General features: G+C 44.1%; 1 protein-coding gene across 6 annotated transcripts in view; it reads right to left on the reverse strand.

Moving 5' to 3' along the window:
• Positions 1–852: 852 nt before the first annotated feature.
• Positions 853–21,718, reverse strand: part of LOC141076086 (receptor-type tyrosine-protein phosphatase U-like) — a 240,061-nt gene continuing 219,195 nt past the window's right edge. For all 6 annotated transcript variants that reach the window (XM_073563349.1, XM_073563387.1, XM_073563370.1 and 3 more), the window contains 3 exons: positions 2,159–2,310; positions 1,936–2,071; positions 853–1,823 (listed from right to left, as the gene is read on the reverse strand). In XM_073563349.1, the coding sequence (XP_073419450.1) occupies positions 1,761–1,823; positions 1,936–2,071; positions 2,159–2,310 (351 nt within the window). In that variant the 3' untranslated portion in view covers positions 853–1,760. The remainder of the gene's footprint in view (positions 1,824–1,935; positions 2,072–2,158; positions 2,311–21,718) is intronic.

Consider the following 21,718-nt stretch of genomic DNA (forward strand, 5'->3'; position numbering starts at 1 on the left):
TCTGCTTGTTCCTCTGGTACCGCCCAGCCCTCTCCGTGTACGAACCCTTGCTTGTCTGACCTGCGTTTTCCTCTCCTCTTCTACAGTTTCCCTGCAGTAGGTTCATTATATCATCTGCAGCAGTAGGACGCTAAGCCCCGCCCCCTGTAGTCACATGATCTAGGCCCTGGGACTCCTTACTATTTTCAGTGCCGCAGGTCCTGTCTGCTTGAACCGTCACTACTGTATTGGACCTCGCGCTCTCCCATAGTGTGGGTAAGTCACCCTGCTCGGCGTGGCAGTTTGCCGACGCCGGCAAGTACATTCAGTATGTCAGAATGTTCCTTAGATAACTATTAATAACCTCATTCATAGCAGCCAAGGCAGATAAGCGCAGGAAATTGTGCATGTGGTGCTCATACTCAATAATGAATAAATCGAGATGTTTTGAACATTTTGTTTCCATTTTTTCGCCATCTGCATATCATTAACATGTCTATCAAATCTGTGATTTCGATAAGTCCTCAAGTTTTCTTCTTGATGCTACAATGTCAATATGCTCCGCGCACATCATATATCTACAAACACAAAGACTGTCCTCAGGGCAGAGGTGAAGAACACACTTGTCATCTCCGCCTAATATACCGACATCAATTCTTCATCTCTTCCTAATAAACTGTGTCATGAGGGAGAAATGCCTAACACTCTTTAATACAGTGAAAAAAAAAAGCACTTGTACCTCTCACCTCCTTGTAATGTAAAAACATTAGCGCCTGAAGTCTTAAATCAGCACCAAATTGACGTTCACACTGGAGGAATTTCACCCTAATGTCCAAGCATTCAAGAACTCACCCAATTTTCAGAAGGCAGAACTAATAAAAACAAGCAGTTTATTGGAGTACAATAAAGCATTAAAATCCCCGTCATTACTTGTGGGGTTAGTACATCCTTTTCCATTATATACAAATAGTGATCATGATACTGTGGCATAGAGGATCACATAGAGACAATCCATTACACATATAGAGAGACACATTACTTTGTCTGCCTTTCATTGATCCAGTTTACCCCATTGATTACACTCTCCTCTCCTAGTACAGGGTCACACATTAAGAGATGAAAGTTGAAGATCTCTTATATACAGCTCAGCTGTCCCTAAAACACCACTGACAATGAGAAATATCTTGGATACTTGCATTGATTTGCATATGCAAGTTTCATATAAATGTATCTTACAAGTAACATATGGTATGGGCTGGAATTTAAGGGTCAATGCACACAGCAGGGAAATTCTAAGGATGCACTGTGTAGATTTGTGCACTGTAAATGCGCAGCAGATTTCAGGTCCAAGTACATGCTGCAAAAAATGAAATTGATCTGCGGTGCATATGAATTCCTGTTTTAGAGTTTCACTGTAAATTTTACCCCTTTCAAAAATAAGAGGTATAAAATATGCTGTGAAATTCAAAGAAAATCTGAATGTGGATAGTGGATTATACTGAAGATTTGGGGCTTTTTTTCCCTTTTTTTCAGTGTGCACTTATCCTTATTGGCTTGCCATGATCGCACTCTTATATACAGCTCAAGATAATGAAATGGATGGTGTAACTTCCTTTTCATGATGAGACAGCAGAGAGAAGCCCTCTTTCACTGGATTAGGAGAGATGACTGAAGTCAGTTTTCAATTTGGCCACAATATATTAATGCATCAGATTGGCACATGTCTTTTTCACAGGGTACAGGCAGTGGCATTGGTATCCAAATTACTATCTTGATGGGTGCTATCTGGCATCATGCAGGTCTAGATATTCCAGGGCAATTTCATAGCAAAATCGGTATTGGTCCTTTGAAGAGAAAGAACGGATCACATGAGACTAATATGGTTTTAGGCACCAAATACATATAAAAGCCACAATTCAGTATATATTTGTAATTTAGTAGCTCCTGCAGCCTTACCAGTGTTTCCACCATATTTGGCTTTATATTCCGCAAACTTTTAACAGCATAGAAAACATCAACCACATGGTGACATCGTGTCATTTCACATAACATTGCACAAGCACAAAAAGTACCACTCCGACCTCCACCATTCCTGTAAGAAAAAGTACAGAAAAATTGTCATAAACATGAAGTATGCCTTCATGGGCTACAGAAAATGCTTCAATATGTGGATGCTTACAGACAGTGCACAAGGGTCCTATGTTCTCTGTTCTGCTCCTGCCACTGTTCCACCAAGGAAAGGAGTTGTAAGAAGGACCTTTTGGTGTCTGGAGTATCTCTGTAAGGAGACCATCGTAGATACTGGAAATGTTTGACCAGGAGATGTTCATCCTGTCGCAAGAATACTAGAATTATTATTGAGTCGCATTACAGCAACAATGTGAATGTGACTCTCAATAGCAAGTCTCACATTACAAGTTACACATTTATGAACCAGCTTGTAACTGATCCCATCTACTTGACACTACATGAGCAATAGCTTAACAAAACTACTTAACAAGACTATTTATCATTCTTAAAGGGATTGTCCAGCCAAGCAAAATTATTTTGGAAACAGCTGTGTACTTAATGCTACAGCGATGATGTCACATGGATACTGTGCCAGAGAGGGGCCAGAAGATCCCAGTGTATGGTTACACGAACTTCTGCACTGATTAGCACTCCTGGAGCTCTCCATCCAGAATTGTCTCAGCTGTTCTTTGTGGGCCACTCCCCAGTGGTATATATGTTCACCATTTGCAGTTGGGAGTTGCCAGTGATAGTTTTTCCACTTCCTAGTTTGGCGTTGAAGGAGAAGTTCAGTGTTTGGAGTTGGCAGCTGGAAAATTTTTCAGGAGATTTCTGCGTGGAGTTGGTTTGAGTGTTTATCTTTATCGTCTTCCATTTTGTTTCTCCTTCCTATTCCTCCTCTGCTTCCCACACTGTTGTTTTGTGAGTGTATTTGTATGATTGTAGATTTTTTTTTTATCCCTGTCTGTTTACCCCTGTTTGTCTTGTTAGTATTTTCCTACACACTTGAGCCTCACATCACCCTGGGTGGGGGAGGGAACAGATAAGGGAGCAAAGCAAGGTACGAGACCACGGTGTCTCCACCATACAATGTAATCCTGGGGAAAGGGATAGCCTATTGCGCGCCTAGTTCGAGGGATCAACTAGGTGCCCACAGCGCTTTGTCACTAAGTGACAGATGATGTCCCAAAACAGACATGTGACTGCTTTGCTTGCAGCCAATCACTGGATGCTATAGCCTAGCAAGCTGCATTAGTCATCTAACTGTGCTAAGAAGGCATTTCTGCAGCAAGTACAGAGGCCGAGATGAGAACATGAATCATTGGATCTCTAGGTGAGGATGTCTAATAATCTCCCTACTACCTAGTTTATGACAAGCCTAAGCCATTCAAGTGACATGCTTGTTTTTATGAATATCTAATATACTGTATAAAGCTCAAAGTGTGTATGTATGTACGTATGTATGTGTGTATGTCCGGGATAGGAATCCGCACCGTCGCAGCTACAGCCACAAAATTTGGCACAGCCACACGTCTGGACCCCGAGAGCGTCCTAAGCTATGTTGTGAGGCGAAATTTTAACCCCGCGCGTTCCAATTCACCAAACAATTTTGCCCCTATCTACATACTGGGGAAACAGTGTGTGCATATCAAGCCCCGCCCCTCATTATGATGTCACAATGGTTGCCATGGCGACGTTGATGTCATCATAGGTTGCAAGCCCTGCCGCCGCTCATTATGATGTCACAATGGTTGACTATGGGATGGAGGATGTGTAATGGGTATATGGGCACTGGACTATGGGATGGAGGATATGTATGATGGTTATATGGGCACGGGACTATGGGATGGCGGATATGTATGACGGGTACATGGGCACGGGACTATGGGATGGAGGATGTGTGATGGGTATATGGGCACTGGACTATGGGATGGAGGATATGTATGATGGGAATATGGGCACGGGACTATGGGATGGAGGATGTGTGATGGGTATATGGGCACTGGACTATGGGATGGAGGATATGTATGATGGGTATATGGGCACGGGACTATGGGATGGCGGATATGTATGACGGGTATATGGGCGCGGGACTATAGGATGGAGGATGTGTGATGGGTATATGGGCACGGGACTATGGGATGGCCGATATGTATGATGGGTATATGGGCACGGGACTATGGGAAGAAGGATGTGTGATGGGTATATGGGCACTGGACTATGGGATGGAGGATATGTATGACGGGTATATGGGCAAGGGACTATGGGATGGCGGATATGTATGATGGGTATATGGGCACTCGACTATGGGATGGCGAATATGTATGATGGGTATATGGGCATGGAACTATGGGATGGAGGATGTGTGATGGGTATATGGGCACTTGACTATGGGATGGAGGATATGTATGATTGGTATATGGGCACGGGCCTATGAGATGGAGGATGTCTGATGGGTATATGGGCACGGGACTATGGGATGGAGGATAATTATAATTTGCTATAACTAACCACAGTTAGTTACTATGCCCGGGCAGCGCCGGGCTCTTCAGCTAGTAGACTATATAATCAGTAAACATAAACTCTTATTATCTTTGCCATCTTTAATTTTTTTATGCTTTAAAATAGACATCAGTATATTTCTATACAAAATACTGTTAGTTGCATCTCAGAAGCCATAAACAAGCAGGTCAACTGCTGCTCTGATTTTTATTAACTCTAGAAAGCAAGAGACATTCATAACTAATTCTTCAATCAGATATTTAGCAGAGAAATTCCTGCCTTTCTTCATGTTTCCTAATGCACATTGTACTGCCTGGCTTTACATTCAAGTGTCAATGCAAACTGTATTCTTCATTTTAAAAACTTTATCTTAAACAGTGTTACTTTTCTCCTTGGGTTTTAATCAATATTACAGCTTAAACAACTTACAGTACTTTAACAGAAATGAGCTGCAAAACCAGAAATCGCACATAGACAAGAGTACCATTTTTTTCTATTTCTGTGAAACCCTGTAAAAGAGGACCTTTCATAATATGCTTTTTTTAGACTGTATATATCACTAAAACAGTGATATTATGCTGCCCAATCAGGAGAAGACGGCATCATTGAAAGAAAAAAAAATCAAACGCCCACACAAAGTATCAAATCAGACTTTTTCAGAGTGATATGGTGAGTCTATAGGTGTCCAACTTTACCACGCTGAGGACTCCTCAATGCCATCACTTCCCATCATTGCAGCCCAGGAAGAGGAAGAGAACTGCAGTGTGGAAACTCCAGAGCAGTGAAGATCATCATCGGAGTAGTGTTTGTCATATACAACACTCTGGACCTGCTACAGGTATTGGGAAATAGATAGTAGATTGACGGTATGCTCCGATTCCTGTAGTATGTAGAGAGTGTTGAATGTGACAAATGATGCCCTCATGATGATCTTCACTGCTCTAGCGCTCCAACACTGTAGCTCTCCTCCTCCCATGGCACTGTAATGTCAGGAAGCAAAGGGTGTGAGGAATTCTCAGTGTGGTCAAATGAGAGACATACAGACTCACTAGATCATGCTGAGAAAAACATTTTGACGTTCTCAGTGGGCACTTGCTTTTCCCCCATCTCTGGATGCTGTCCTCTTATGATTCGGCAGCAACATAAAAGGGAAAAATTAAACTCCCCCTTGGCTGAAGGCTAATCTTCAAAATTCCATATCTCTACAATGCAGTGGATAAAGATAAAAACATGTTAATCAGCCCCTCTGTCCCTTTTTAGTGATATTGTAGATTCATATAATGTTAGCGTTGGAAAGGGCCTCCAGGGTCATCGTGTTCAAGTCCTTTCTCAGTGCAGGATTTACTAAACCATCTCAGTCAGATATCGGTCCAGCCTCTGTGTGAAGACTATATGCAGTTTAAAATTTAAAAAAAAGTTTTGAAACTTTTTCAATGAAATCTCTAATGATTAAATTTTGGGTACCAATGCCACTTTAAATTTGTCATGTTTCCACCCTTGCTCGGAGAATTCAAGTTGCAGATGCCTGTTGATGCCACCATCTAACATGTCACCGTCAGAAGGTGCTCTTGGGAACTTTAAAGTGAAATATTTGCAAAATAATCCTTTGTATAAATTGTATCTGTGATGATTACACATTTATCACGAATGGTCTAGTCAGTCATACACATAAATCTTTTTACATTCATCCACCTTTTAGCAGCTTAATATATTTTATCCCAGTTCTTTGCGAAAAGATCACCTAATGAATGTGATCCCGAAAGTCTGCACCACAAGTGATAATTAAGCTCCTACCACAGCTGACTTCCAAAGACGACGTATCAAAAAAAATAATCAGACACGGCCTAAAGGAAATCAATGTACAAATCGAACTTACATGTCAAACAGCCAAGAAGGCAGATAAATGCAGAGAAAATGTGAAGTAACAACTACACTGACTGCATGCAAATTTCACATTAGTGCTATGCAAACATTTCCTGATACAGTCAATCAGAAGGGTGAAAATGAATGGTTTAAGTGCTTACAACACAATCTTAATAGCATGCTATCTAGAATGATAAATTGTATATATGCCACTATTTTCCCTGAATATTATGCCTTAATTTTAGTTATAATACAGGGCATGATGCAAACATCCAGGTTAGTATTGTTGTGTGCAAACTGAAGTACGGTATATAATCTTCCTAATGAAGCTCGTAGCAAAGAAGCCCTCACCTTTGCTCTTGTACAGACCCTCAAAGCATGACCTGCCAGACAACAAGAAACTGTCTAATATAGTGCTATTTATATTTAAAGGATAATGAAAGGATAACACTCTCATAAAGCCCCTCTCCAAAATATTGTCTAGTGCAGAGGAATCTGAATGTATATGTACAGTACTGTGCAAAAGTGTGGAAAAATGGTGAAAAAGTAAAAATGATTTCCAAAATATAAGTGGTAATAAGTTATTGTAATGAATAAACAAAATGCAAAGTGAATGAATAAGAGAATTCGAAATAAAATCAATATTTGGTGTGACCACCAAAACAAAACAGTATCAATTCTTCTAGGTTCTTGGTTAGATCAATCTTACATAGTCTTAAAGGGAATCTGTCACCTACCCTTTGGCGGGCGATAAAAACGAGGTCGGTCCGGTCCGATGGGCGGTGTTCCCGATGTGTGCCACCTCCCCATCCTTGCCCGCCGTCCGCAGGTTATTGCTGAATTGGAGTAGGTGTATGCCATTTTTTGCGCGTGTGCTAAGCATTCATAGCTAGCGCACGCGCAGTATGCTTTGCCCAACTGCGGGCAAAGCTGAACTGTGCATGCACCGGTTAACTAAGCCCCGGAAGTATTTTGCTGTGTTCCAGGGCTTACTTAACCGGCGCATGCGCAGTCCGGCTTTTCGGCTTTGCCCGCAGTTGGGCAAAGCATACTGCGCATGCGCTAGCTATGAATGCTTAGCGCATGCGCAAAAACTGGTGTACACCTACTCCAATTCAGCAATAACCTGCGGACGGCGGGCAAGGATGGGGAGGCAGCACACATCGGGAACACCGCCCATCGGACCGGACCGACCTCGTTTTCATCGCCCGCCAAAGGGTAGGTGACAGATTCCCTTTAAGGTGTATTTTAGGTCATTGTTCTGTTGAAATCCACATGGCATGGCATGGTAGCCATGCTGGGTAAGTGTGCCTTGAATTGTAAATAAATTACCAATGACTTCACCAACAAATAACTCCCAAACAATCACACATCCCCCTCTATGCTTCATGATGGGCACCACAAATTTAAAAATTATTCACTCACTATTTCTTCCTCTTATAAAGACATGGCAGTTGGTTGGCCCCAAAAAAGTAGTTTCCTGTTCGTGGTCCTAAGTAGTGGCTTCTTTGCAGCAATTCGATCATGAAAGCTGACCTCTTGCAGTTTCATCTAGACAGTTGATGTTGAGTTGTGTATGCTAATTCATGTATTCGCATAATTTATGTTATCTGAGGCACTATCAATTTGTGTTTTCTGAGGTTCCTAACTCTGATAGATTTATCCTCTGCAGCCGAAGTAATTCTTGGACTTCCTTTAGTGCAGAAATCCTAATGAAAGCCAGTTTCATCATGGCAATTCATGGTTTTCATGACTGCACTTCCTTCATGCTTCTAGCTATTTTCCAAAAAGACTGACCTTAATGTCTTAAAGTAATGATGGGTTTTGACTTTAATAAATTGAGAGTTGAGTGGTTCTTGCCACACTGCCTTGGAGCAGTTGTGGAATAGGGGTCAGCCCTGTATGGAACTGAGTACCAACACTGCCTGTGCAAAACACACCTAATGGTTGCAAATGTTCTATAAAAGCTGTTGATTCCACAAATGAACTCTTGGCAAGAATACTTGTTCATTGGAAGTCATTCCAGGACAAAGTCAAAGTCAAATTGGGGTACTTTAAGGAATTAGGGTTTAACACACGTGTTTTTTTTACACAATGTTTTCATGATTTCCTTCATGTTTTTGCTGTCTTTAGTCTGCAGCTACAATTTTCACAATCAAATAAGAACAGGGAAAATCACTGCATGAATAAGAGTGACCAGTACTGTAGCCTTGCGGCAATCCTTGTGTCTCTTCATGTAATCCCTCACAGACTCAATAATGTTGAGATGGGGAGGGGGAGGTAATATGATCCATTCTTGGACTCCTTGTTCTTCTTTATACTGAAGATAATGAAGACTAGTGACATTGACTGTATGTATGGGGTCATTGCACTGCTGTAGAATACATTTAGAGCCAGACAACTTTCTGATGGTATTACATGATGGGTAAGTGCCTTCTTGTATTTCTCAGCATTGAGAACACCATTATCTTGACTAAATTGCCAACGTCATTTGTTGAAATGCAGCCACAAATTCGCAAGCAACCTACAGCATGCTTCATTGTTACCTGTAGACACTGATAACAGTACTGCCCTACAGCCCTTCAGCAAATAAACTGCCTTCTGGTACAGCCAAATATGTCAAACTTTCACTAATCAGTCCACAGCCTCTGCTGACATTTTTCTGCCTGCCAATTCCTGCTTTTTTGTGCACAGTTAAGTCATTTAGCCTTGTTTCCATGTCGCAGGCATGGCTTTTTGGTTCCATGAAGACCAAGTCTCTAAACGGATGTGTGGTGCCCCTGAGGGTTCAGTCACCACAGAGGTACTGCACCTCATCCAGAGGTGTGGTATCCCACTTCCCAAGTAAGGTGGAGGCACCTGACAGCACTCTAACTCCTGCACCTAACACACACCCTATAGCATCAGGGCATCTGGATGGACCCCAAGGGAGGAGGATCTCAATCCTGCCGGATAGTAAAGGCTGTTGGGAGGTGGGTGGAGCTATAGGGTTCAGAGCGGGAGCATAGAGTGAGAGTTTAGTCAGTCTTCCCGGAGGGGAAGACGTGGGAGGATGTGTGTGAACAGTCTTCCCATAGGGGAAGAAGGGATCAGACGTGTATGCGGCTGCTGGCCTGGGACACTGACTGTGAGATGTTGGGAAGGAAGAGGAGTAGAAAAGCCAGCACAGTGAGACAGCCAGGAAAGGCACATACTGAAGGGAGTGCTGGAAAGGTGTTATTCATCTGCCTGGGAGTTGACTGGGACCCTCACCTGGAGGACGCAGCACCAAACGGGCATCTGTGTGCACCAGAACTGTGAGTAAAATTTGGAACTACACCCAGCTGTGTCCTCTGAATTCTTCCTACAACACTCACTGCTACATCTATCCTCATCATCAACACAACATCTTGATTTCAACCACTGCCCTGGGACAAAGCTCTGCCTGTGGAGAGCTATAACAACTCTGCTGCATCACCATCAGTCCCAGAGGATCTGCACTGCAGCGCTGGTCGCATCTGACCAGAAACTACAGGTGGTGTCACGAACACTTTACAAACTCTTTATTTTTCCCCTGTAAATATTCCCCTTTTATTGGATGCCAAGGGCCACGGACCGGGTCACCACTGCCGTGACACTGCCTCTTTCAAAAGCGGCCCGATACCGAGTATCCCCACTGCCCTTGTGGGCGATCCAGATGTACCTCTGGAGGTCAAGTTATCTTCTTGGTAAGATCCTCCCCATGGCCTAGGAGAGGTAATTTATATAAAGTGATAAAAGCTGATTTATCAGCAAGGAATCTGATATGATGCATACAGGTATCACTCTCCTCAGCAGTCTATATCTTGTATGCCCATATTAATAGTTTATATAGGTCAAATGTAGTAACAGATTCTCTTTAATTTGAGGGTATTCCTAATTGGAGTAAAGGTTTAGAGATTACAGCTCTTTAATATGTAGCTGCCTCTTTTTAAAGGGAGTTAAAGTAATTGGACAATTATCTCAAAAGCTCTTTAATACTCTCCATGGGCTATTTCATCCACCATCAATTAAGCAGGAAAAGGGTCCAGAGCTGATTCTACGGTGGGTAAAATACAGTGGGGAAAAAAGTATTTAGTCAGCCACCAATTGTGCAGGTTATTATTATTATTATTATTATTATTTATTTATATAGCACCATTAATTCCATGGTGCTGTACATGAGAAGGGGGTTACATACAAGTGTGGAGGAGAGTAGGAAGATCGAGGGAAGATATTGGGAGATTAGTTCAGAGATATAGGAGGGGATAGGTTGTGGATGGCTTTGTAGGTCAGTGTTAGTAGTTTGAACTGGATTCGTTGGTGAATTGGGAGCCAGTAGAGGGATTTGCAGAGGGGAGAGACAGGGGAGTAGCGAGGAGAGAGGTGGATTAGTCGGGCAGCAGAGTTGAGGACAGACTAGAGTGGAGCAAGAGAGTTAGCAGGGAGGCCACAGAGGAGAGTGTTGCAGTAGTCAAGGCGGGAGATGATGAGGGTATATAGAAGAGTTTTAGTAGATTGAGGGCAGAGGAAGGGACAAATTCTGGAAATATTCTTTTAAGTTCTCCAACTTAAAAAGATGAGAGAGGCCTGTAATTATAAAATATTGAGATGAACTTTTGTTAATGACAAAATACTTAATTTCCATCATAATTTGAAAAATAAATCTTGCCAAATCAGACAAGGTGATTTTCTGGACGAATGAGCCGAAGAGAGGACCTCCGGTCGCAGATGGGCAGGGACAAAAGTCTTGCCCGGAGGTACCGACTCGAGAGCAACCGGAGCCACGGTCCTCAGACTCTCCGATGGAACTATCAGCCGAGGCTCCTCCTCCTCCTCTGATGACACCACGGAGCGAGAAAGAGTGTCGGCCCGGACGTTCTTCTCCCCGGAGAGAAAATGCAGGGTGAAATGGAATCGGGAGATGAACAAGGACCATCTGGCCTGGCGAAAATTCAGCCGTTGGGCAGTCTGTAGATAGACCAAATTTTTGTGGTCAGTGAACACCTGGAAAGGATGGTGAGCCCCCTCCAGAAGGTGTCTCCACTCTGAGGAGGCCAGCTTCATTGCTAGCAACTCCCTGTCCCTGATGGAATAATTCCTCTCCGCCGGTGTGAAGGTCTTAGAGAAGAAGCATGGGTGCTTCCGACCTTGTGAGTCCTTCTGGAACAGGACCGCTCCAGCACCGACGGAAGAGGCATCCACCTCCAGAATGAAGGGCTTATCTACATCAGGGCGATGTAGAATGGGAGCGCTAGCGAAGTGGGATTTAATAGCGACGAAGGCCTTGGAGACAGTTTCCGACCACAGTTTGGGGTTTGCACCCTTCTTGGTGAGGGCTACCAAGGGCGCTACTAAAATTGAGAAATGGGGGATGAACTGGCGATAGTAATTTATGAACCCCCTAAAGCGCTGCACCGCTTTAAGAGAATGGGGCAATCTATCACCACCTGTAGTTTGGCAGGATCCATGGCCAACCCCTGGGTCGAGATGATATAGCCCAGGAAAGGCAAGGACTCCTGCTCAAACACACATTTCTCCAACTTGGCGTTAAATGAGTTTGCCCGCAGGAGATCGAAAACTTTGCGAACATCTCTCCGGTGGGAATCAATATCTGGAGAGTAAATGAGAATATCATCCAGATAGACTACTACCGAGGTGGTAAGCATATCCCGGAAGATATCGTTTACAAAGTCTTGGAAGACGGCTGGCGCATTACATAGCCAGAAGGGCATCACCAGGTATTCATAGTGCCCATCTCTGGTGCTAAATGCCGTCTTCCATTCATCCCCCTCACGGATGCGAATCAGGTTATAGGCTCCTCGCAGTTCAAGCTTAGTAAACACTCTTGCTCCCCGTAGCCTATCGAACAGTTCCGATTGCAGGGGTAGAGGATACTTGTTCTTAACAGTTATGGCGTTAAGACCCCTGTAATCGATGCACGGACGTAATTCTCCATTCTTCTTTTCGACAAAGAAGAATCCCGCTCCTGCTGGAGACACCGACTTCCTAATGAATCCTCTTGCCAGATTCCCCCTGATATACTGAGACTTGGCTTCTGTCTCTGGGAGAGATAGGGGGTAGACTCAACCCCGGGGAGGTCAAGAGGTCAAAAGGACAGTCGTAAGGGCGGTGCGGTGGAAAGGTCTCCGCCGCCTTCTTGGAGAAAACGTCTGCATACTGCTGGTAAGGCTTGGGAAGCGAGGAGAGATCTGTGGGAACCTCAGAGGTAGCGACCTGTACGCAGTCCCTCAAACACCTACCCTCGCAGGACTTGCTCCAACCGAGGATTTTTCCCGAGGACCACTCTATGTGAGGAGAGTGAGCTTGTAACCAGGGAACTCCTAGGAGGACCTGGTCAATACCTTCGGGCGTGACCAGAAGAGACAGCATCTCCCGATGGGAAGGAGATAGTGAGAGTCTCAGTGGAGCCATCTGGTGGGTGATTTGGGACGGAAGTGTCGCACCATTCACCACTCTGATAGTGACTGGCTGAGGTAGCAGGACCAGGGGGATTGCGTGTTGTAGGGCGAAGGCAGATGACATGAAATTGCCCTCCGCTCCAGAGTCCACACAAACCTCCACCACCAGAGTGGAAGAATTAAATTCTAACGCCCCTTTAAACAGGAGCTTGCAGGAGAAAATAGCTGTGTCTAGTAGGCCCCCTCCGATCACCACTAGACGGGAGCGTTTCCCGGGCACTGTGGGCACTGGTTAGCTAGGTGCCCAGTCTGCCAACAACGGAAGCAAACTGAAGGTACCCGCACGGACTGGGCCCTGGACCCCGTGCAAGACACCTCCATGGCCTCTGGAGGCTCAAGCGGCTGACTGGGGGGTTCCAGCGGCCTAACAAAGTTTGGAGCCAATCTATATTGTTGGCGGGACTTGCTCAGTGAAGCGAATATTAATCTGGGTGGAGACCATAATGAGCTCCTCCAAGGTGGTGGGCACCTCCCTGGTGGCCAGGGCGTCTTTGACATGATCAGCCAGGCCTCTCCAGAAAATGGGTATGAGAACCTTATCCGGCCACTCAAGCTCTGAGGCCAGAGTTCTGAAGAGGATGGCATACTGACTGACCAGAGACGAACCCTGGGTTAGGGCCAGCAACTGCAGTGTGGTGTCATGCGTGACCCGAGGTCCCAGGAACACTTGCTTCAAAGTGACCAGAAAATGGGTGGCACTCTGTACCAGGGGATCCCTACGCTCCCACAGCGGGGTGGCCCACTACAAGGCCCTGCCTGACAGAAGGGAGATGATAAATCCCACCTTGGCCCGCTCAGAGGGAAATCGTGTGGCCAGCAACTCCAGGTGAATGGAGCACTGACTCACGAAACCCCTACATGAAGCACTATCACCCGCAAACTTTTCGGGCAGCAGGAGGCGAGACAAGGTTGGGGCAGGACTAGCCATGGAGACACGGGCAGCAGCCTCTGTAGCTGCTTGAACAGCGACAGAAGTGACATCCGCAGCTGAGGTGGAACGCTCTAGCGCTGCCAGCCTACCCTCCAGCTGCTGGATGTATCTATGCAGTCGTTGTTCGTCCGCCTGGCGCTCGGATAATGTTAGGGCTGGAAGAACGCACCAAATTATAAAACAATAGTAGGTGCGTTCGCAGCCCGGGGTCCACTGTGCAGAGGTGATACGCTGCTGCTAAATAATAGCAGAAGAATTAAGCGGTGTGAAACCAGTCACACGTGGGTTCGTGGGTTACGTCACCCAATGTGAACAGGGACGAACTCTGTTAATGCACAGAGTCACACAACCGCTGAACGTAGATGCCGGAGCCTGTTAAGCTCACAGAGCCCGGCCAAAAGAGCGCACAGTGTACGGCCACAGAACTCTACCCCAAGGACACGGGGTTAGAGTCCTTCTAGGCCCACTGAATGCGCGGCGTCGCTGCCGTGAGCGCCGCTATAGACATTGGCTATGGAGCACGTGCACTGAGGCCTGCCGAGTCCCTGGTGAGGATTGATGCCTGACTCAACCTCTGTCCTACCTACGCCTAAGCCTGGGCGCTAGCAGGCTAGGCTTCACAACACATGCATACCAAGGGTAGGGGTTTCTTAATGAGTCATTCACCAGAGACATTCATACGTGGATACATCACTCACTCCACATAGTCTGTAAATACAGTCTTATCCTAGCGCATGGCCAAGCGGCCATGCAAACCTTTTATAGCCGCGAGCATCCGGGACCTTCCTGGCTTCTCGGATGGGCCAATCCGAACAGGAGCAGGACCTGAGCATGTGACCTTCGATCTCCAATGGGAGATCACTCCACGGGCATGCTCAGTGGCCCGACATGGGGACTTAGTAACTGGAGAATCTCGCTGCTGAGCAGCATGTATTGTCATAGCTGCGCCAGAGGTGGCAGCAGCAGCAAGCAAACCCACGGAGCTGGTCTGGGCAGAGCACCTGGACCAACAAGTTTGCTGAGCAACCTTCTCTGCGGCTGGAGAGTAATGTGAGACCGCTGGAAGTAAGGCTCGCGATTCTCGCTGTTCATGAGGTTGTACTCATCCATCTTTTTCGTCCAAACGTGGTGAGTGGAATTTATATCAAAAATATCTATTTTGGTCTCATCTGGCAACATCACTTTCTCCCATGCCTCCTCTCGATCATCCAGATGGTCATTGGTGAACTTCCAAAGGGCCTTGATATGAGCTGGTTTGAGTAGGAGGACCTTGCATGCCCTTCAGGATTTTAATCCATGATGGAGTAGTGTATTACTAATGGTAATGTTTAAGACTGTGTTTCCAGCTCTCTTCAGGCCATTAGCGAGGTGCTCCTGTGTAGTTCTGGGCTGATATCTATCCTTTCTCAGTCAGAACCATCTTTACCCCACAAGGTGAGATCTTGAATGGAGCCTCAGACCAAGGAAAATTAACAGTCATCTTATGTTTCTTTCTTTTTCTAATAATTGCGCCAACAATTGTTGCCTTCTCAACAAGCTGCTTGCCTATTGTCCTGTAGCCCATCCCAGCCTTGTGCAGGTCTACAATTTTGTCCCTGTTGTCCTTAAACAGCTCTTTTGTCTTGGCCATTGTGGCGAGGTTGGAGTGTAATTGATTGTGTGGACAGATGTTGTTTATGCAGGTAACGAGTTCAAACAGCTGCAATTAATACAGGTAATGAGTGCAGAGTAGGAGGGTTTCTTAAAGAAAAACTGAAAGGTCTGTGAGAGTCAAAATTCTTGCTGGTTAGTAGGTGATCAAATACTTATTTAACGCATTAAAATGCAATTTAATTATTTAAAAATCATACAATGTGATTTTCTGTTTTTAATTTTTAGATTCTGTATCTCACAGTTGAAGTCTACCTACAATAAAAATGAGCAAATGTGTCCACAGTCACATTGCAAGTGTACAAATATGCCCCAAAAGGTATGTCAAAATAGACATTACGTACATATGGACAAACCAAATGATTCAGTACATAGAACAACATAGATCATATATAAAACAAATGTATGAAAGGACAACTTTGGTAATAATGGCATCTTAATTTTATTGTAAATAGAAAAATCACAAAAAATGATTAAAAAAACAAGTAAAAGTGGGAAACTGCTATGTGGTTCCACAACCCTACATAAAAAAATATACATACTAAAAGGTAGATGCAGACATGGTATTATCTAAGTTACCCATTTCAAGTCAATGCTTTTCTATATGATCTACAATAAAAAATAGAGACTTCCCCATGCTTTGTACATTCGAAAACTTTCAAAATGGGCAGTGTATCAAATACTTATTTTCCTCACTTTTGGTGTGGCATTTGCATTTGGAAGCTGTTGTTGTGAATCCACAACATTCGATTAAAGAAGCTTTCAGTGGAAAAGAAACAGACCATCATTAGGCTGAAAAAAAGAAGAAATCCATGACATAGCAAAAATGTTAGGAATGACCAAATCAACTATTTGATACATTATGCAAAAAAGAGAGCAGTGGTGAGCTTGGGGACTCAAAAAGGTCTGGATGTCCAAGACAACAGTGGTGCATGATTGTAGAATCCTTCCCATGTGAAGAAAAACCCCTTCACAACATCAACCAATGTGAAGAACAATGTCCTGGAAGTAGGTATTTTAGTATCTAAGTCTACCTTAAAGAAAAGACTTCATGGGAGAAAATTCACCACAAGGTGCAGATCATTAATCAGCCTTAAAAATAGAAAGGCCTAATTAGACTGCCAAAAAAAATCTAAAGAAGCCAGCTCAGTTCTAGAAAAGCATTCTTTGGACAGATAATAATAAGATCAGCCTGTACCAGAATGATGGGAACAAGAAAGTATGTAGACATCTTGGAACTGCTCATGATCCTATTAGGCGTCAGGCTCCTATCGCTGCACGGCAGGAATCCCAATCTTTGCCTTCGGTGGTCTCCCATTCCTCTCCGGCCACAGTGGAGCCTGCTCAGCAGACTTGTCGATCCCAGCACTCTGCTCACACCAGCATTGTAGGTTTGGTTGCTGCTGACACCTCTGGTCCAGCTATAGCAACGCATGCTGGTCAGGAGCAAACGACTCCAAGAACTAAGTCCTCCTTTTGGTCCACTGAGCATGCCCATGGGACGATCTCTCATTGGAGATCGGAGGTCACATGTTCAGGTCCTTCTCCAGCTCGGATTGGACCATCAGGAAGGTCCCGGAAGGACGCTGCAATAAAAGGTTCGCATGGCCGCCCCGCCATGCGCTATGATAGGCTTTGAGTCTTTTGCTTTAGTGGTGTGTCTGATGATGGATGTATGATTCTGGTGACTGACTCATTAAGATCCCCCCCATCGGTTGTGTATGAGTTAGGGCCTTAGAGTTAGTCTCTGCATCTAGCACTAGTACTGCTTAGTGCCGCAGTGCAGTTAGCTCTGGTTCCATTTGTGCCAGTGGGCACCAGACAGTGCAGACACCACAACTCCGCAGTTACCGCAGCGGCTATCTGTGCGGCGCTGTTCGCAGTTACTATCGCTTTCCAGCACTGTTCTCACGCTGGTTAGTTGCGACCGCCAGGGTAGTCGTAGCATCCGCTCTGTGCGGTGTACTACTCAGTTGGAACACCTGAATCAATTAGCTAACAAATGGGTATACTTAGTTGCTCCACCATAACAAAAACCCATGAAATTCTGGAGGACAAAATGGCGGGATGAAATAAAATTACTGTTTTTATATAGTGGAGAGGGTACATTGTGCTAAACTTTCCTGTTGGGTCAGTGTATATTGCTTTTACGACCTATCTTAGGTGATGTTAGTTAAAATATTTGGTTATATATATTCAGGCTATTAAGGTAGTTGAATTTTTAAAAAAATAAAATTTCATGGGTTTTTGTTATGGTGGAGCAGCGGTGTACTACTCCCAGTAATGTCCTGTGCGGACTCCATGAGGTAACAGAGTCCGCTCTTGCAAGCACCGGGTCAGTGGTTACCCGCCGGTGCCTGGCTTCCACCTGTTATATTGTATCCGTCATTGTCTAGCAGCTGTTTCCATCTCTGCACGGTGGACCCCAGGCTGCGAACGCACCTCATCAACATCTCTATTATTTGATGCATTCCGCCAGCCTAACAGATACAAAGCACACCACTTCCTCTGTAAAACGTGGCAGAGGTACTGTGATGACTTTGGCATGCATGGCTTCCAATGGCATGGGGTCACCGGATGAATTATGAAGTGTACAGGGCTGTATATTCTGCTCAGATTCAACCAAATGAAGCAGGGTTGATAGGACAGTGTTTCACAGTACAGATGGACAATGACCCAAAACATACGGCGAAAGCAACCCATTAGTTTTTTAACCGCCTTATGACCGCCGATGGTAGATAAACGTCAGCGCTTGCTGGACTTTGTGCAGCGCCGATGTTTGTCTACTGTCGGCGGTTTTGTGTCCCCCGGGACCCCCACGTACCTTATAACGCGGGGATCCTGGAACACAATGCTTGCTGTGATACCTGACCTCATCGAGACCTGATTGGTTCAGGCCCTGATGACCTCAGCATCACAGCAGCCAATGATAGAGATCACTGTGAAAGTTTGTTGTAGTAACAAACTTTCCCGGCGATCTTCCTCACAGTAGCGCTGCTTCTCCTCTCATCTCCTGTCAGTGCGAGATCAGAGGAGAAACAGTGTGACATGCACTGCTGGCAACAGCTGTGCTAGACAGCAATCTTGTCACAAAGTAAAGCAGGTACGCAGGTTAGGGCTAGTGATATAGTTAGGGTTACTGTTAGGGTTAGGATTACTGTTTGGGTTAAGGTTAGGATTACTGTTAGGGTTAGGAGCTATAGTTAGGGTTAGTGATATAGTTAGGATTACTGTTAGGGTTAGGGTTACTGTTAGGGTTAGTATTATAGTTAGGGTTATTGTTAAGGTTAGTTCTATAGTTAGGGTTACTGTTAGGGTTAGTACTATAGTTAGGTTTACTGTTAGGGTTAGGCTAAAGTTATGGTTACTGTTAGGGTTAGAGTTACTGTTAGGGTTACTGTTAGGCTAAATTTAGGGTTACTGATTTTTAGGTTAGTTAGGTTAGTTTTATTGTTAGGGTTAGGGTTACTGTTAGGGTTACTGTTAGGCTAAAGTTAGGGTTATTGTTAGGCTAAAGTTAGGGTTAGGCTAAAGTTGGGGTTAGGGTTAGGCTAAAGTTAGGGTTAAGGTTAGGCTAAAGTTAGGGTTATTGTTAGGCTAAAGATAGGGTTCGGCTAAAGTTAGGGTTAGGCTAAAGATAGGGTTATTGTTAGGCTAAAGTTAGGGTTAGGTTAAAGATATGGTTAGTCTAAAGTTAGAGTTAGGGTTAGGCTAAAGTTAGGGATAGTGTTAGGCTAAAGTTAGGGTTAGGGTTGGGGCTAAAGCTTGGGTTAGGATTGAGGCTAAAATTAGGGTCAGAGTTGGGGATAGGGTTAGGGTTGGGATTAGGGTTAGGGGTGAGTTGTGGTTAGGGTTATGGTTAGGGTTGGGATTAGGGTTAGAGGTATGTTGGGATTAGGGTTGGAATTAGAATTGGGGGTTTCCACTGTTTAGGCACATCAGGGGCTCTGCAAACGCAACATGACGCCCGCAGACCATTACAACAAAGTCTGCATTCCAAAACGGAGCTCCTTCCATTCCGAGCTCTGCCATGTGACCAAACAGTGGTTCCCCCCACATATGGGGGTACCAGCATACTCTGGACAAATTTCTCCTGTTACCCTTGTGAAAATAAAAAATTGGGGGTTAAAAGATCATTTTTGTAACAAAAAAATGATCTTTTATTTTCACGGCTCTACATTATAAGCTTTAGGGAAAGACTTGGGGGTTCAAAGTGCTCACCACACCACACATCTAGATAAGTTCCTTAGGGGGTCTAGTTTCCAAAATGGGGTCACTTGTGGGAGGTTTCTATTGTTTAGGCACATCAGGGGCCTTGCAAACGCAACGACGCCCGCAGACCATTCCATCAAAGACTGCATTCCAGAGCGTCACTACTTCCCTTCCGAGCCCTACCATGTGCCCAAACAGTAGTTTTCTCCCACACATGGGTTACCAGCATAATCAGGACAACTTGGGCAACAAATTTTGGGATCCAATTTCTCCTGATACCCTTGTTAAAATAAAAAATTGGGGACTAAAAGATCATTTTTGTGGAGAAAAAAAGATTTTGTATTTTCACCACTCTACATTATAAACTTTAGGGAAACACTTGCTGGTTCAAAGTGCTCACCGCACATCTAGATAAGTTCCATGGGGGGTCTAGTTTCCAAAATGCGGTCACTTGTGGGAGGTTTCCACAGATTAGGCACATCAGGGACTCTCCAAATGCCACACGGTGTCTGATCTCAATTCCAGCCAATTCTGCATTGAAAGAGTCAAACGGCGCTCCTTCCTTTCCGAGCTCTGCTGTGTGCTCAAACAGTGGTTTACCCCCATATATGGGGTATCGGCATACTCAGGACAAATTGCACAACAACTTTGGGGGTCTAACTTCTCCCGTTAACCTTGGGAAAATAAAAATTTAGGGGCAAAAAGATCATTTTTATGGAGAAAATATGATTTTTTATTTTCACGGCTCTACGTTATAAACTTCTGTGAAGCATCTAGATAAGTTCCTTGAGTGGTCTAGTTTCCAAAATGTTGTCACCTGTGGGGGACTTCCACTATTCAGGCACATCAGGGGCTCTCCAAAAGCGACATTGTGTTCAATCTCAATTCCAGCCAATTCTGCATTGAAAAGGTCAAACAGCGCTCCTTCCTTTCCGAGCTTTGCTGTGCGCCCAAACAGTGGTTTACCCCCACATACGGGGTATAGGCGTATTCGGGAGAAATTGCAGAAAAAAATTTGTGGTTCATTTTCTCTTTTTACACTTGTGAAAATAAAAAAATTGGTTCTGAAGTAAAATGTTTGACAAAAAAGTTAAATGTTTTATGCCATTCATTCATGTGAAGCACCTCAGGGGTTAATAAACTTCTTGAATGTGGTTTTTGAGTACCTTGAGAGGTGCAGTTTTTAGAATGGTGTCACTTTTGGGTATTTTCTCATATTGACCCCTCAAACTCACTTCATATGTGAGGTGGTCCCTAAAAAAATGGTTTTGTAAATTCTGTTGTAAAAATGAGAAATCGCTGGTCAACTTTTAACCCTTATAACTTCCTAACAAAAAATTTTGGTTCCAAAATTGTGCAGATGTAAAGTAGACATGTGGGAAATGTTATTTATTAACTACTTTGTGCGATATGACTCTCTGATTAAAGGGCATAAAAATTAAAAGTTTGAAAATTGCAAAATTTCAAAAATTTCATCAAATTTCCATTTTTTTAACAAATAAACTCAAGTCATATCAAAGAAATTGTACCACTATCATGAAGTACAATATGTCACAAGAAAACAATGTCAGAAACACCAAGATCCTTTGAAGCGTTCTAGAGTTATGACCTCATAAAGTGACACTGGTCAGAATTGAAAAAAATTGCCTGGTCACAAAGGCAAAAACAGGCTCTGGTACGAAAGGATTAAGACAAAGAATTGCACACATGCAGTGAAAGTGATTAACACACAAGTGGAAGAGTGGTTATGCAGAAAAAGTGAAAGTGATGAGTATTGCTCTCCATTTAATCCTTATGGGCTGATATATAATTTCCCGTGCTGTGTGTGGTCTACTATGGAACGCTTAGTCACTTCCTGGTGGCCTGCATTCCATTGTGGAAAGCACACACCGCGCATGTCTTGTTGTCGCTTCCTAAGAGCGGCAAATTTTAGCATACCAGCCACATTCATTTGATAATATAATTTGCCTTCTTCCTGTTTCCACTCCCATCAATGATTTTGTTGTATCACATGGTTGCATTCCTTTCTGAAACACATATACTACTTCTCACATTCCAACCAATTGTAATTAATTCTCATGTGTATTCCCCC

The sequence above is a fragment of the Dendrobates tinctorius genome, unplaced genomic scaffold, assembly GCF_039654945.1.
Source record: "Dendrobates tinctorius isolate UK_male_01 unplaced genomic scaffold, ASM3965494v1 ptg000015l, whole genome shotgun sequence".
Classification (NCBI taxonomy): Eukaryota; Metazoa; Chordata; class Amphibia; order Anura; family Dendrobatidae; genus Dendrobates; species Dendrobates tinctorius.